This window comes from Sturnus vulgaris, chromosome 12 (assembly GCF_052056855.1).
Source record: "Sturnus vulgaris isolate bStuVul1 chromosome 12, bStuVul1.hap1, whole genome shotgun sequence".
NCBI lineage: Eukaryota > Metazoa > Chordata > Aves > Passeriformes > Sturnidae > Sturnus > Sturnus vulgaris.
The window spans coordinates 19,631,679-19,649,417 of NC_142254.1; the positions used below are offsets into that span (position 1 = coordinate 19,631,679).

General features: G+C 46.1%; 1 protein-coding gene and 1 long non-coding RNA gene across 2 annotated transcripts in view; one reads left to right on the plus strand and one right to left on the minus strand.

Annotated features, from left to right (window-relative positions):
- ZCCHC14 (zinc finger CCHC-type containing 14) overlaps window positions 1-14,296 on the minus strand; it is a 49,669-nt gene extending 35,373 nt beyond the window's left edge. The window contains exons 1-2 of the mRNA XM_014874456.2: window positions 13,377-14,296; window positions 833-956 (exon numbers count right to left, since the gene is read on the minus strand). Coding sequence (XP_014729942.2) covers window positions 833-956; window positions 13,377-13,940 — 688 coding nt within the window. The 5' untranslated portion in view covers window positions 13,941-14,296. The remainder of the gene's footprint in view (window positions 1-832; window positions 957-13,376) is intronic.
- On the plus strand, window positions 13,580-17,168 carry LOC148222424 (uncharacterized). The gene is made up of 2 exons (XR_015806365.1): window positions 13,580-13,706; window positions 16,856-17,168. It is a non-coding gene; the product is annotated as an uncharacterized LOC148222424 (long non-coding RNA).
- Window positions 17,169-17,739: the final 571 nt, after the last annotated feature.

Sequence of the window (17,739 nt, forward strand, 5' to 3'; positions counted from 1 at the left end):
GTTCTGTAGGAAGCCAGTGGTAGAGAAGAAAAGAGAATAAATTCCAAATTAAACAAATTTAGATGGTGCCTGACAAAATTTTTAATGATATTTGAAGGCAACATATGAGGGCAGATATTTCCCCTGATTAACTCTGCCCTACAGGGCTCACAAAAGCTGTTCTGCACAAAGGGCAGCTCCCAGTTCAAAGACTTTCCTCATTTACCAGTGATTTTTTTTTTTAATAAAAACACTGTTAGTCACATTTTAGCCTGGACATTTTCATATTTGCAATGAGAGCCTGGAGTGTGGAAATGGAATAATTAACCCTGATTTGCTAAGCCCAGTTTTTAGCCAGGTCAGCATGCAATATAGCACGACAAAAACCAGATTTATTTTGTAACAGAGAAAGGTGCAAGATCTCTCTCCCATCTTCCACTTCTCTTCACTCAGTTTCCCATTTGGGAAAACAAGAGGAAGGTGGAAGTGGCAGTGAAACTGTTTAAATGCCTTTTCCCCTTGAGAAACACTCAACACCACATGCTTTATCCAAGAAATAACCTGCTGAGAGGTGGAATGTCCAAGATATTCACTCTTGGAGAATATTTCTTGAGAGCAAAGCTGCTGTTTCAAAAGAAGGGATCTCAAAGCACCTTCTTGCTTATTTTCTGGTGGAAAGTCAGGATACTCCTCTTTTGCTGGCCATTTCTCCCTGACACACTCACACTTCCTACAAATCCTTCTGTCACTTCCTTTGCCCAAGCTAACCCAGCAGAATTCCAGCATCCAATCCCAATGAAAATAAAGCTGAGCACCACCAAGGATGGAAGCAGGCATGAAGAAAAGGGCACACCTTTGGAGTGTTTCCCTGAAGGCCTCTTGGGTAATGACTCCTCCATGGAATGTGTGGATGTGTGGAGCACATTTTCCAAACTGTTACTGACACTATTGATGGGGGTCTCCGACCTTGGAGTGACCTGCAAAGAAAAGTACAAAAATCCATTAAAATGAACGCAGGGAACACACAAACATCACACCTTCTCTGGAGTGAGGGATCCCCTGGGAAGGCACTCAGGAGGAGTTGGCTTCTCTTAAAACTGAGGCTGTTACTCCTGATATTCCCCAAGTAACAGTTCAGGGAAGTGCTTTCAGTCAGCAGCTATTCACAAACTGAGATTATCTTGGCTAATCTAAAAAGCTACTTACAGCATAATTCTTTTTAAACAATAGTCACCCAGCAGTCAATTGAAGAGAGATTGCAAGACCTTTAACCTCTGCACACCACAGATTTTAACTTTTCCAAAAGAAAACTGGGGAAAAGTGCTCTTGGAAAATGTCATTTTTATGTTATGTCACTGTGCTGCTTTTGGGTGGGGTGGAGTTAATTTTCTTCACAGTAGCTGGTGTGAGGCTGGTTTGGATTTGTGCTGGGAGCTGTGGATATCTCAGGGATGTTTTGGGCACTGCTGAGCAGGGCTGACACAGCCAAGGCCTTTTTGGGTCCTCATCCCACTCCAGCAGCACAGAGGCTGGGGGGACACGAGGATTTGGGAGGGGACAGGAATGGCCAACCGAGCACAGCTGATCCCAGGGATATTCCAGGCCTGTGGATCATGCTCAGTCTGGAAATGTGGGGACATTCAGTGACCCCAATACTCTTCCCCAGTCACCATGACCTGTGAGGTTCCCTGGGATGGCCAAACCCTGCTCATCCATGGGAAATGGGGAATGGATTCCTTTGCTTTGCTTTGCTTGGTTTTCCTACTAAATTGTCTTTCTTAAATCAGTTCTCTCTGTTGCACTCTTCCCACTCTCTCCCCATCCCAATGCCAGGGGAGCAGGAAGTGGCTCCATGGATGAGACTCAAGGCACTCCCAAGCACTTCCACAACAGATTGCAATGAAAAATTCTTAGCAAAACCCTGATTTTCTTGTCTTTGCCATTTAATAACCTGTCCTGATCATATTTCAATGGAAACTTCTCTACTAACAATGCCCAAGCAGAAGGTTGAAACATCAAAACCAAAAAGGGTTTAAGAACCTCAAAGAGGAAAAGATGCTTTAAAGAGGGAGTTCAGACCAACAAAAACACTCCCAGTAACTACTCAGAGTAACTGTGTGACTTGAAAATCAATTGTTACATCTGGAATCAACCTGAGCTGCTGCTAGGGAGAGCTGTAATTAGAATTCCACACGGATTTTAACCCGGCACAAATCACAGGAGAAAACGTGCATCTTGCCATAACAAAATTAGTTCTCCTTCACTCAGGGTAACTCAAAACCAGCAGCTCCAGGTCCCTGGAAGGGAAAAGGCTCCCTCAGACCCTGCTAACTTGACACAGTGCCCTGAGCTGGGACAATTTCTGCTCAAAACAATACTTTGCACACCCTCCCATCCCATGTTGCCGTCAGTCAGCACACACAATGCAAGTCAGAAATAGCACAGCCCCACTCCATACAATTACCTATTGTAAGCTCCATTTTAAGATTGACATTTATAGATTTATACACACTTTAAGGCAGTAGAACAAGTGGAAAGCTCTGTATACTTGACATCCATAAAAAAGCTTCTATGTGTAAAGAAATCAATCCAGAATGGCAGATGGGTGTCAGGAAAAAAGAGAGTTACAGGTACTATTCAGCACTATTTCTTGACAAAAGAATAAAGCTTATTTTATATATACAAATGCCAAAGTATTATATTTATCTAATTATACACTATTACTTCACCACAGCTTCCCACCAAAAACAAAACTTAACACCAAGCTTTCCCTTAAACCAATCATTAAAACTCCCAGCTTGGCAGGACTTTAATGGGGAAGAGTTGAAATTTCCTTTGCCAAAGTCAGTCTTGAGCTGAGCTTATCTCACACAGCCTCTCTCCTGGAGCTCATTAAACTCTCCCTGCAGCCCAGGGCTGCTGGGAGGAAGTTCCAGAGAGCTGAGCACCATCCTCCTGGCAAAGGGACAGCACAGAGGAGCAAGCTGGGAAAGGAGCTCCGGCAGGGCTGAGTTATCCTGGACAACCAGGTTCCAAATATTCAGAATAATCAGAAATATAAACACTCAGAGTGATTGAAGCTGAGTAAGAGCAGCCACACAGCTCCAGAAAAATCTCTGAACAAGCAGTTTGTTACAATTTATTGCCTCTTATCTTGTATTCCCTCCTCTCCACTCTCCTTACAACAAGCATCGCGTGCAGCTTATAATTTGCATTTTGTTTATACATAACCTCCATTTTTTTTCCATAAAGATTTAATTTTCCTAGACTTGCTAAGGATTAATTTAGCCCATATGTCTTGTCTGCCTGAGCTCATACTATCTGATCCCGTCGCACATCAAAGCAGTTCCAAATTGGCCTAGAAAAAAATCACAAAGCTCTGATTAGTTCCAAATGGAGCACTTTGTTAGGGAGCTGAATGGTGTTAGAACCACTGAATCCCACTGCTTAAAGCTTCCATTCCAACTTTTGAAATCATTTTTTCCACTGACTTAAACATCACGATACTGCAATGGTTTGGATTTGTTTAGGGAAAGTGAAATAATGAAAAGTGGTTTGCAAATCAAAGTTTCAGTTCCAAAATAGTAACAGCATTTTTTTTTATCCTTCTTTTTTTTTTTTAATTCAAACTTGAGGCCAAGCCAAACAGAGGAACAATAACCCATCAGCTCAGAACTGCAGGAGATATTGTCCTGGGAGCATTGGGAGAAACACTGGGAAAAGCTTTACAGGAAAGACCTGTCCAAATTCAGCTGCAGAAATTCAGCATCAAGTAAATTCAGGAAGGAAAATTCTCAATATCTGAACACTCCTGAAATCCCTGGTTTGGGCTCAGCACAAACAGCTGCTCAGGAGAACCTGGATTTAGAATAAAGAACAAGGGAGATAAAGGTTCAGAGAAACAGGGAACAAATTGCTTTGGACCTTTTAGGAGCTGTAACATCCCTGAGAAAGCCAAGATGCCATTAAGGAATAAACATCTGCAGCTCCAGAACTGTTCAAGGCTTGTTTGCTGAGGCAGTAACAGGCCACACTGAAGATGGATAAGCTGGCATCACAGGAACCAGGAATGTTCAGGCCATACATCATAACAAACCACAGGAGTGACATTTTATAAATGCAGCAAAAAAAAAACCAAACCCATGAATCATTCAAGGTCTAAGAAAGAACAGCATTAGACCTTTGAATAAAAGACTGGATTTTTCTACAGAAATTACTTGAGAACATCAGCAGAAACAATCCATAAAGAGTAATCAAAACTAGCAGCAAGCCCAGAGTTAAACATTCTGCCTGATTTTACCCCCAGCACTGCATTTCCAGGAGGGTCAGGGAGAAGGAAAACCCTCTGGTGCACCTCTCCATAGTTTCACTGCATTGCTCAGGAATTCCTTCCACACCACAGTGCCCTGAAGGCTCCTCCAATGCCTCTAAAAACTGCAAGTGGGTGCAGAAAAGAGCCTTAAAATTATTTTGACTCCACTCTAATGTTGCATCTTTGATTGGAGCCAAGCTGGTCTAGAGGAAGGTGTTCCTGCCCAGGGCAGGAGCTTGGAATGAGATGAGCTTCAAGGTCTCTCCTAACCTTGATGATCCTGGGATCCTTTGATCTGCTCCCTCCACAGCAAAACATCTGGCTCACAGATGGACTTGGATTTTCCAGATGCAAACCCTGCTGTCTCCTGCATTTCAAGCTAAAGCCAGAATTGAAAATAACAAAGAAAATTGATTACTGCTCAGCGACTGAGGCTCAGAGTGAATTCTTCTCTGCCTCATTCTCCATTGTAATGATGACAGGATCAAAACTGCTATCACTATTGGAAAGTGGATCCTTCCCAACACAGATTATTCAGGAGGATCACTAAATGCTGCCCTCAAATCCTCCATCCCCAGGAATTACCAGGAAGAGAAACAATTGTTTTGATCCAGAAGGTTGATAACAAACGTGCCAAGGGAACAGAATTCACTGCTAGAATTTTGCCATTATCACATTTTTCCCATTTTCACCTGTCATCATCCAAACCCAACCATTTTCCCCACCAGAGTGCAGTGATAGGTTGGCCTTGATAATCTCAAAAGGTCTTTTCCAACCTAGTTAATTCTGGGATTTCCTTCCCAGAGAGGTCCTAACAGGCTCAGATCTTCTTGGGACTGCAAAAGCAGCTCCAGGAAGTTCTCCTAAGCTCTCAAGCCATTAAAAATCACACAAGAAAATAAACCCAAAATAAAAAATAAACCCAGCTATTTCCCACAGGTGGTGCTGCTCTTTCAGTCACTGCTGCCTGAAGTGGCTCTGTCCCAGGCAGGGAAAGTCACTATGGAAAATGGGAAATCTGGGAAGCTGGGTAACTGTTAGCTTTGCTAACACTGAAAACAGCAAAGCCTTTCATAAAAATAACAGGACTGATAGGAGTCAAACTTAATGTGGTCAGAGTTTTACCAAAACAGCAATTATCTGTTCCTTTGAAAAATAAACAGTGCACAGAAAATACATGGTTTAATAGCAAAGTATTTGCTGACTTAGTTTGAAGTGGAGCCAAAAAAAAAAAAAAAAAAATAAAAAAAAAAAATCAACACAGTCACTACCCAAAGCACCGTGGACACATGGAACAATGATCTGAGGGAACAAAATACGGATTTCTATACCTGGTTAGGTAAGAAATGTAGGTCATGTATTACACAGGAAAAACAAACAACACATAAGAGCAATGAGTGAGTTAAGTGAGGTCCTGGAGCTCCAAGCCACACAAACACATTCTCCCACTGATCACACAGAAAAACTTTTCCATGTTTTCAACAATGGCCAATGATAAATTGAGAGTCCCACAGAGAAACGCTTCTGTCCATACTGGCTTTGGAATTCTCCTTTAAAAAAAAAGAGTTTTTTAGTCATAAATTGCCCTCCAGGAGCAGGTAACATGTATGAGTGACTTCAGGAACTGGAACAGTGACTCTAGGGGGTAAAAACCACTCAACTCCTGTCCTGCCAGGTTCATATTACTGAGTATTAACAGCAGCTTATTTGAGGTTAACACCAAGGTCTTTAACATGTGCAATCCTGCTGGCAACAATGCTCCAGGAGAAGTTTGATGGCAGGGACACAGCCCCCGAGAGCTCAGGCTGATTCCCACCAAAGGGACAAACTCAGATTTTTGAAATCATTTGAATAAAAATGCATTGCTAACACTCAGCTGTCAGTCTGACACCACGGGATGGTTCATCAGGATAAATCCAAGGCAGAGACAAGAGCAACTAATGGGATCTGGAATTCCAAATGCACAGAGACAAGGCCAGGAGGGGCAGGACTGAGCAAACACCGTCCTTTTGGTAGTAACAAGTCAGTCTTGTGAAACCACTGCCTCAGGCAGCACTCCTGCATTTATTCACATATCCAAACACCTGACTGTTCTCCCACCAGGGCAAGAAAATTCCAAGCTTCTCCTTTGGAAGATTCAGGCTCTTCCATGAGGATGTTTTAGAAGTGCTCACAAACACCTTCCACTTTGCACATAGCCCAGTAAAGTGCTCACTTAAATTTGCACGTATTTAGTTGCTTTGTTGGACTGGGATGTGGATGCAGCTGGAAGTGTTTGGTTTGTGTGAAAATTCAAGCAGTTCCAACAGTCCAAATAAGCTGTAAGAGCCAGGTGCCTCCATGTTTCAATACCTTTTCTCCTAGAGGAGGAGCACAAAGGGTGAAGAGGCAATTCACAGGGAGATGGGATCATGGATAATAGATCAGATGGTTCTGTCCTGGGAGACTCTCTGGAATGAAATGAGGCATGTGGTACTTAAACACCACGGGACAATCATGCACCTGCTCCAAGGCTCCTTATGAATTCAGGAGAACAGATGGACCAAAATAAGTCTGGGCTGCATTTTATAGACTAATTTCCACTAAAACCCCTCTGCTGGAAGAATTGTGTTAATAATAGGAACATAAATCTACCATAGAGGTACTGGACTCGTCAAAGCTGAATTTTACAAACCAATCATTTAAACCACCTCAAAATCAAAACAAATCCCTGCTTCTATGCAGACCTTGGAACAGACACTGCTGCTCTACACCCCAGCCCTGATGTACAAATGTTTCTTCACCTGATGCCATCAAAAGCCAACCACCCCTGTCTCTTCTGCACCAACTCACAAAGAAATTACCTGCCAGGTCACAAATCCACTGAATTCTATTTCTCCCTCTTTCCCCTCCTCAATGTTCACTTAAGTAATGGCTTGAGTGCAATAAAACTACACAGAATCATGGAAGTACAGAGTCATTAAGGTTGGACAGGACCTCTGAGACACCAAGTTCAACCATGATCACCACTAAACCATAACCCCAAGTGCCACATTCCTGGTTTTTGAGCACCTCCTTGGATGGTGATTCCACCACTTCCCTGGGCAGCCCATTCCAATGCCTGAACACCCTCTCAATGAAGAAATTTTTCCTAATATCCTGGACACACTCCAGCCTTTCAATGTCCTTCCTTCTTCTACTTATGGTGATAAAAGAAGAAGACATTGGAGGAGAATTCATAATACACATGAAAAGTGTTCCCTTTCACTATTTATCATCAGGATTTGGCAGGTCTGTAATTAAAATTAAGATCTTGCTCTTAAGTAACTGATCTGATTATTTCTGGATCACTCCTGATATTCACAAAACCCCTGAAATTCTGTGTTAGACTGAACACCTGTTAAAAGGTTATCTCTCTCAATGCTGATCATTGGATAATTATCCCAATGGAATCAATGGGAAAATTCTGGTTCAGCATGAGGACAGAGCAAGGAATTGAAAAGTTTGCTCATTACAAACCCCATGCAAAGAAACACAGACCTGAACCATATCAACATCCTTTTGCTTGAATTAATACCCATTTCAAAGCTCAGGAGGGAACAGCTTCAATTCAACTGGCTCCAAGACTGAAGTTAAATTTGAGTGGTTCTTGTTTCTACAAATTAGATACAGCATTTCTATAATAAAATTCTGTAGGCTCTGGGAAATCTTATCTATGTTCTTGGGACTGTATTTGCTTTTTTTTTATTATTTTTAGGGATAAAAAGCACTCCAGAGCAAGTAAATGGAGAGTGGAATATTTGAATATTAAAGATGAGAGAAGAAGCCGAGCTCTGCCCTGCCAGGAAGAGGCAGGGCTGTACACACTGTCACAGAAGGTGACAGGATCTCAGTTGTAGCAACTCAAACATCTATAAACCCACTAAACCAAATGGTTAAACACTTCCAAACAAGGCTGCTGTTCAGCACCTTTGAAGTCAGCCCCTGGAATGCCTGTGAGGTGTGGTTAACTACTGCTGCCTCTGCTTCTCCACACAGGATCTCCTCCAGCTCATGCACTGATCCCATTAAAACAGCTCAGAGCTGGTACATCCAACAGGAATCTTTATCCCACAAGAACCAGGCTCACTTCAGTGTTGCTTCACTAACAGTTACAAAGTAATTAGTAGAAAAAAAAGAGTAAATTAAAAAAGAGAAGTGGAATGCACTCTTAAAACAAAAACTTCATTCAGCCCGTGCAAAAATAAATGGGAAAACTGTTCATGGAAAAAACATCATCATTATTAGCTCAACACACATTTTTTTTGGCTGCTCTGTTCCTGATGTTTGGGTGCACAGAGCATTTCCTAAGCAAACTCCTTTAGGCTCCTAAATTCAAGTTCCTCACGTAACATATGATTAGGCAAAGTGAATTTGGTGCTAATTAATAAACCATTGTCTTCCAAGAATTCCTTTCTTTGTAAAGCTCATTTCTGAAAATATTGCAGGTCTGAGACTGAACCATTTTATCACATTTCAAACGAAACCATGAGTAAGAAAAGAACGAGAAGGAGAAGCCTCAGAATTTTTAAAGTGGAGTATCAAGAGCTGTGTGCAATCCACGTTGCCTGGAGTACCCAAAAATTTTCAAAGGACGTGCAAAAGACACAAAGGGCTTGGCAATGTCACCAGAGCTGGAAGCTACAAGACCTGTCCCTACAGCTCCTGAGGTTGGATTCATGTGGTTTGGAAAGTGAGATCATTCTGAGATAGCAACTCCTGATACCAGTGAGTGAACACCTCTAATCCCAGCCAGCATCTCCTCAGTCCATAAAATACCCTCAAAGAGGCTAAAAATTAAGTTTCTCATGGTTTATTCTACTCCTACAAAGGTCAAAAAAAAGCCCATAAAAGCAGCTGACATAGATCATTTCATAGCTGCATTGCTGCCTCTGTGAGGGCTTGACTACTTTCAACCCAGCAAGTAAGTGATGGTTTTTTTATAACTCATCACTCCATTGGTGAAATAAAAATATCAGAATATTTCTCAATGGAGTTATGCCCATTCATGCTCTTGAGACAAACAGTGCAGACAGATGGAGGTGTTTGAAATGGATCCCTCAGAGCAGCTCCATAGCTCCCAATATACAGCTTTGAGTTCTTTGGAAGTTTTAGAGGAGCCTATGGAATTAGCATGAGTGAAAAATAGCACCTTATGCTATAAACTTGAAATAGCCATTGGTGCAGTTTTTGGGAGCTGACTGGGCAAGAGCCCTCCTTCCCATTCACAGGATACCAGCCCCAAAGAGCCACATATCCACGGGGTCACTGCCCCTTATTCCACTTCAGCTGCAAACAAACTGCACTCAGAGTGGCTATTTCTGACCCTGGCTCTGCAGCTGAACCCACAGCCAGAGCAGAATCATCACCACAGGATCATGGAATGGTTTGGGTGGGAAGGGACCTTAAAGCTCATCTCATTCCAGCTCCTGCCACGGTTGCTCCAAGCCCCAATGTCCAACCTGGTCTTGGACAGTTCCAGGGATCCAGGAGCAGCCACAGCTTCTCTGGGCATCTTGAGCCAGGGCCTCAGCACCCTCACAGCCAAAAATTCCTTCCTAATATCCGATGCAAACCTACAGCTCATCACCCTGAGTGCACTGAGAGCTTTTGTCACAGCACAGCAGGTGCCGAGTACCCAAAGCATTCTCTCATTCCCCTGGTTTTACAGCACAATTGCAATGAGGAGATGAAACAACTCCAGGAAACAGAGTGACAGATTCATGAATAACTTCCCTAGCTCTGAAGTTCTGTCCTTACAGTTACTGACAGTAGAGCTCTTGAGAGGGAAAGTCCATGCACAGACTCATGTCAGGATGTCCAACATCCATTTAGGTCACAGAATCCAAGTTCAGATTCGTGTTTCCATTTGCCATCCACTCCAGCAGAGAACCACAGAGTCACTGAGGTTGGAAAAGACCTCCAAGGTCACCAAGCCCAACCTGTGACAAACCCAACATTGTCCCCAGCCCAGAGCACTCAGTGTCACATCCAGGAATTGCTGGGACACCTGCAGGGATGGGCACTCCAAACCTCCCTGGGCACTTCCAATTCCTGAGCACCCTTTCCATGGGGAAATTCCTGCTGATGTCCACCCTGAGCCTCCCCTGGCCCAGCCTGAGGCCGTTCCCTCTGCTCCTGTCCCTGCTCCCTGGGAGCAGAGCCCGACCAGGAGCTGGACTCAATGATCTTTGTGGGTCCCTTCCAACTCGGGGAATTCCATGATTCCATCCTCACAGAGTCCAAGGCAATGCAAACAGGACAACGTTTTCCCTCCTGTTCATAAAATGTTCATTTTATACCATCAGGTAGAAACCATCAATCTAATAATTACTGACCTACTTAAGGCCAGCCACAGCCACCTTTTCCTGCAAAGTTAAGATTCAGGTAAGACAAGAAGCATCTGAAAAAAGCACAAAAAAATATATGGGCAGCTGGTTGAAGCCTGTTCATAGTCAGTGAGTGCAGGCAGTGAAAGGAAACAGCAAAAAGCAGTTTGCATCACTGACCACCTTCAGCTGTGTTCACCTACCCCCAAAGCAACTTGAGGAATCATGAAATATTTACAGTAAATTTGTATCAGCTGTTCAGTCTCTTCTCTCTGTTAAACACAATTTGATTTTGAGCTATTTCACTGTTCAGTGTGAAAGAGGAGATGGAAAAAGGATTGCAAGGTCCAATCCTCTGGATAAAGTTCTGGCTAACAGCAGGTTGGGGCATATTTTAATAGGGCTGGCTAAGCAGAAGCAGCATATTCCTACTTGTTTCTGCAAGGAGAACAAAGAGCAGATTTCAGATTTCTGTTGCATCTCCGACTAAACAAGTTAACCATAAATCAGAAATTGTAACAGTAGGGCAGGTGCAGCTACACAAGAGTTACACCCTATTCCCACCCTCCCAAGGGGAGGGCTGGAGGATAACTCAGCTCACAAACAGCTCCCTGTTTGCAACCCATCTCCCCAAAGTTTTTCAGGACCTCAAATGGTGAGCATTTCTCCAGTTTCTCAAGGATGAGCTCAGAGAGCAGCAGAATTCCCCCATTTAACACCCAGCTTCCAGCACCAGCTCAGCAACAGGAGCCATGAGAAAGTGCTGGTACCAGGGGAGGAATTCTCCTCCAATTCCGAGGAGAAAAAGCAGCAGCCCAGGGCACTCACTTTCTCTCCACATCCACATTGTTTTTTTCTAGGTGATGTTACAGCACAAGGATTGTCACAACATCACTTGGTAACACCACAAGGACTCGGTGCTGGAATTTATTTGTGCATATTTAACCAGGGCTGAATGGAGAAAGACATTCTTTTTTCCACTTGCTTCATCCAACTCCTTGTTCAAGCCAACTGCTTACTCTAAAAGTAGCAGAATTACCCAGTTAAGAACAACAATAAAAAAAATCTTAAGGAAATCTACATCACTTCAAACAAAATGCACATTCAGAGACTGTGAAGGCAAAGTCACCTTTGTGTTCCCTCTCACTACTCTGTACTTAGCAACCAAGATTCTTCAACACAGATTTCTATAAAAATGTGCTTTTTAAAGAGACAACCCATCAGTGAGCTCAGAAGAAAAGAAAAATCAAACGATCCTGGCTGCCTTGTTCCTGGCAGGAAAAATGGCAGGATGGATTCTCCGTCCATCTTAGATTGACATAAATAGTGCCGGGGTTTTTCAGTTCCATAAATCCTGCAGCTCAGAAAGAAGACTCTCAAAAACCTTCCAACCTTCCTGCCTGCCTGATTTTATCTCTCTTTTTTTTTTTTTCTTGTCTTATTTTGGGGGAACTTGGATGTGATTTACAGCATTTCCTTTCCAAGCCAACCCAGGGTCGCTGCATCATTTGAATAAGGGAAGCTGAAAGTAGTTAAGGAGCTGAAAAGAAGCTTTTTTCTGGTTTTAATTATACCCTTCTACATCCTGTGTGAAATATCCTTTCCAGCTATATTTCATCCACATGGAGGATTCAGCTAAATGAAGAGGCTCTCCCATACCTTGTTCTTTCCCTTTACTACAGGAGGTTAGGAACAGGCACAGGACAGGAAGGGAAGAATAACAAAAATATGAAATTGAACACATCTCAATTTTAGCAGAGGTGTTTAAACAAAATGAAGTTGGAAGGGGATTTGTATTCAGGGGAAGACTGTGCACAGATTTCTGTCTCAGTCTGGAATTCAACGCTCAACTTAGTGAAATCTCTACTGAGCCCTCAGAAACAGCTTTATTTAGGATATTACTCCAATACAGGGGCTTTCACAGCTTTTAGGTATTCCCCACCTTCCCCAAGAGCAGGGTAACACATCATCCACTCATCCTCAAAGGCTGCAGCCTGTTAACTTCTCACAAGCACCCTCCAAGCTGGTGTTCAGATTGAACTTTCCAGCGGGTTAAAATCAGGCAGAAAGACACTTTGACTCCCTGATTTGTAGCGGGCTGAGAGCAATTAAGCAGTCACATATCTAATGACTTACAGCACATCTTAAAACGTTCCTGTCTGGCCCAACTGCTGGCAACTGAATGAAAGAACAGCGAGTTAATGACGGTGAACCCCGACACCAGGATCAATACCCGAGGGACGCAGAGTGACAGAAAACGACAACATTTCCTTCAGCTTAACACCAGCAACTCCAAACGTTTGCCATCACACCCGTCTAAACAAAACCTAGTCTCACCAAGATGCTTTGCCACTGGACAGCTACTTCTCCTTTCCAACTTTTTCCAGGGGGAACTTTCAAACAGATGCTTTTATCGAGAGATGCAGTTATTTCCCTTCCTAAATCACTGTTTTTCCATGCAGCTGGCGGGACTGTTCTCCCAGCACATGCTTTGAGAAGCAATCAGGGATGGAGGGCTTATATTGCTGCTGTTGATCGGCTTGTGAACCCCTTCTCATTTAAATGACACAAGCTCGTAGAAACTCCATCCATCCTCTCCCTGTGCCCTCAGCTGACCATCACCAACCAACTGCCAGCCTCTGAAGCTGCCATCTACCACCGTGCTAAAGCACGGTTTAAAATGAGAGCCGGAGACACAGCCCGGTGCCATCCCAGCGTGCAAAAAGCCGGATACCCACCTTATGGCAGCCAGGATAGGTTGCCATGGTGTTGAGGGTAGAGGTGCTGGGATTCTTGCTGCTGCTGGCCATGAGACTCTGGATCTGGGTGAGCTCCTGCCTCAGCACCTGCTTCTGGTGGAAGCTGAACGCCGGGTGGTTGGATGCCATGGTGAAGAGCAACAGGAACTCATCCCCCGTGCGGCCCTCGTTGAGCTGCAGCCCGTAGTTGTTGATGACCGAGTCGATGTGGGTGAGGGTGCGGAACAGGACCCCGGCGGCCTCCCGGTGGGCAGAGCCGAGCAGGGCGAGGGACACCAGGAGTTTGCTGCGCACCACCTCGTCCGTCAGGTTGGTGAGGCTGCCCAGGTCGGCGGGGTTGTTGGCCTTGATCTCGGAGTCGCGCAGGGAGTGGTAATCCTTGCGGGCCAGGTCCTCCAGGCAGGCGCCGAGGAAGCGCAGCTCCAGAGGGATGCACAGGTCCAGGAGGCCGCACAGGAACTCCACGCGCTGCGGGGAGGGCAGCTCGGAGAACCAGCGGTACACGCCGTCCCGCTGCAGCCGCGGGCACCGCTTCTCCACCATGGTGCCCCGCGCCGAGCACGCCCCGGCCGGGGCTCGCACACCCGGCCTGGGGCAGCCCCGGGCGGGCAGGGCCGGGCCGGGCCCCGCTGAGGGCGGCGCAGGCCCGAGCGCTGAGGCGCGGCCTGGCCGCGGGGTCCCCGCCCGCCGGCGGCCCCGAGGAGGCCGCTGCGCTCCCGTTCCTCCCTCACGGGGCGGCTCCTCCGTCCCTCCGGCGGGCGCCCGGTGCCTCCATCCCCCGGCCCCGCCGGGGCCGCCCCGCCGCCGCGACCGCGGGAAATAATCCCTCCCGGGCGGAGGGGCACGGAGCGGCGCGCACACCCCGCCGGCCGCTGCGCGCAGGCGGAGGGATCTCACGGTGAGGAGGCTCGGCCGCGAGCGGAGCGGGAGGAACAGGGAGCGACGGGCGCCTTCGCTCCCGGCCTGACCCCGCTGCGGGACACGCCCCCCGCGCCGCTGATTGGCCGAGCCCCCCGCCCGCCCTCGGCGATTGGCTGCGGCCGCGCTTCTCCCCGCCCCCTCCTTCACGCTCGGGGGCGGGGTCTCATGAGCTTGTCAATCCTCCCCGTTCAGCCCCGCCCCTGGCGCTGATTGGTCGAGGAACCCTTAAATAGGAGAGGGGCGGGAACGGGCGCCTTTTGTGTGTGGCCGCCTGCGGGTGCGGCGGGGCTGCGGCCACGGCCGCCGCTGCCCCGGGGGTTTCTGAGGGGCGATAACCCCGCTCAGGGCACGGCTCTGCCTTTCCCTGCTCCCGCTGACCCCGCAGAGTTGACGGGTTTGGGCCTCCTGTCCTCCCCGCAGGCTGGAGAGGAGCCTCGGGTTGCGTCCTGACATCCCAAATCGTGTGTGAGCACCTTCCTCCCTTCTGTCCTTTATGGCCGGTGCATTTCAAGTCTGTCCCCCGGCGCCGAGTGCTGCCCGTGCCCGCTGCTTCCAATGTGTGCGTTAGGTGCCTTTTCCCTGCCTTTTCAGTCACAACGCCTCGTTCCAGCCACGAGGAGCCTTATGGAGTAGAAAAGGGAATGGCTACGATGCTCTCCTTCCTCAGCCGTTGTTTTAGGATCACAAAGAGCCTCGGGGATGCAGCCTGAGCTGCTGCTGGCTGGTGATGCCAAAACCCCCATAAATCTTTTGGCAGCGGCGCTTGCCTGAGCCGCCACCAGCCGAACCCACAGCCAGTTTGGCACCTGACTCCAGATTGTCTTTAAATACAGTGTGGAAACAAAAGAGACACCGAAGACCTCTCAAAACGATCATTTTTTTCGCCCCCCCCTACATTCCCACTCTCCATTCTAATCCGTGATTCTGGCTGACAGCATTGTAGAAATGCACATTTTCTAGCAGGGTTGTCGGCTGCAGATTTGAATGAGGAGCCAAGGGGCGGACACACAATTTCTGTTTTCCGTGGAGTTTGGCTGTGGTAGCCCAGTAGCCAGACTGCACATCAGCAAGATAAATGACACGGGTGAAGATCTTTAACTGGGACAAGCCAGGAATAACATTTTTAAATGCAGCCCCAGGCAGGCAGCAAATAAATCCAAGGCTTGGTTTTTATACGATGGTAATGTTGGAAGATGGACCGTGTGTTTTATTTTCACGAGTGCAACGTTGTTGCGCCGCAGCTAAACAAAAGACCCAGCATAGATGTTTTTAAAGGCAAAATTGTATTTTGTCTCGAGTTGATCTTTATGGGATGTGCAGATGCCCAAATGTGGGCTCTCACAAGAGCTGTGTGACCACTTATGCTGGTATCACAGAAGAGAAAAAGTCTCATTCCTCCGGGGGATGGTTTATTGGAAATCACATTATACACCTCGCTAAGACGAACTGCTGCACCACAAACATTCCAAACGCTGGTAGTTTATCCTTTTTTATTTCCCAGGGGGATATCGTGGGCTATCGACTGCATTTATTGGAGTCCCACTGAAATGCAGGAGTCAGCAGGCAGAGGACACTGACTGGGGCTGCATAATGCCGTATATTGTAAACACACACAACCCTGCTTCTGTTCTCCTGCTGTGAGAGGGTCCTTGACACCCCCACAGCGTCTCTGTGTCCTTTCCTTGCAGAGATCCCTCACACAGTGCAAACCATATGTGCTTCCTTTTCCTGCCGTGCCCGGCATTGTCCATGGGAGGAAGGCATGTGTGGAAAACAGAGGAAGTGCTCTCAGTCCCTTAGGAAAAGTCTGCATTGAGTTCTAGCCCTGGCCAGGCTGTTGGCATGGGTGTGATGAGTTCTTTGGTGGCCTTTCTGCTTATATTGATGTCTTTATCCATCCTGAAAGCACATCCTTTATCCACTAATCCATCCTGAAAGCACCACGCTGTGCTCAAAGCCAGGTTTCTGCAGCAAGGTGAAGAAGGTTGAAACTGTCTGCTTGGGGTCTAAGACTCAGTCTAAATAAATGTTTGAATGAGAATTTTGTTGCAAAAGAGTGATTCTGTGGTTTATAGCCAGGAATTTTTTGTCTTTGATGCCAGACAGCAAAACAAACCCTAACCTGAAGTGTAATAGATGAACTGGGAGCCTCTTCTCTGGTTAGAAGTGGCTTTGGGTGAAGCCTGAGGAAACCAAAAGGGGCATGGTATATAATTCTGTCACCAAGAATTCCTGGCTGTCCAGGGGCAGAGCCAGGAACTGCTTTCAGGGAGATAAATCAACTGAGTAAGAGCTCGTGTTACCATTTATCCAGGCAGAGGTTTGGGAGTGAAGGTCGTTCTGGGGTGCCTGTGCAGCCTCTGTTCCTCCTACAAGCACAGGACACCAAACTGGCTCCTCATTTCATCCCCAGATCATCCCATTTCCTGCCTGTTCTCCTGAAAATTCTCTTTGTGCACGCTTGAAACAGCTGGGGAAGATTCCTTGCTGGTGTAATCAGTAAGCAATAACTAATTTTCTTCTTTTTGTATTTTCAGAGCATGCAGAGGCTGTTGTTGGATGTTGCAGTCAGCTGAGGACTGAGAGAGGGTCCAATCCTTCAACACTTCAGTTTTATCTGCTGTTGTAATTTTGAGTTCTCCTGTTTGGATTTCCTCAATCCTTTTAAACCAAGGAGCTTGGCTGAAGTGCTTCTTTTCCCTTCAAGCAGCACCTCAGAGCCATTGTAGCCAAATCTTTTATCACATGATTAATTTATTATATCCTAATTATCACAAAGAATTCCTTCCTGTGAGTTTGACTCTGTGCAACATGGAATGACCAAAAGCCTATAAAAATTAACTGAAATAATTGAGTGTGAGGTAGGTGACTGAGTCCAGGGTGAAAGGAGGTTATTCACTTCTGTGTCCTTCCACAGAGACAATAGAAATGAGAATCTCTACCATGGAAAAGGAGGAGATTTGTTTGGGAGGCTGCTGGATAAAAAACCAGTTGAGTTACCCAGATCCATCAAGTGCCCAGTGCTCCCAGCCCACAGAACTCCTCCACAGGGACCTTCTCAGAGCTTTCCCCCATCACATTTTGGAGCCTTTAGGAGGCTGTTCAACACTTGCAAAATCTTCTGCCACTTAATGACAGGCTTGACATTTTAAACCTAAATGTGGCTTAAATCTTAGCACTTCTGCCAGATATCCAACCAGGAGATCCCAAATCTTCTACCAAAGTGACTCACAAAGCCAGAGATGAACCCACTGCTGTCTTGGGTATGAGTCAGGTGTGATGGGCACCTTCCCTCAGGTGGGTTCTGTGCCAAAACAGCTTTTTGGGATAGAATGTTTTCCCAGGATGATCTGAAAGCCCACTCTGTACATGGATGAACATAAAACCTGATGGACCAGCTGGGTGTTCGAAGTGGGATCTC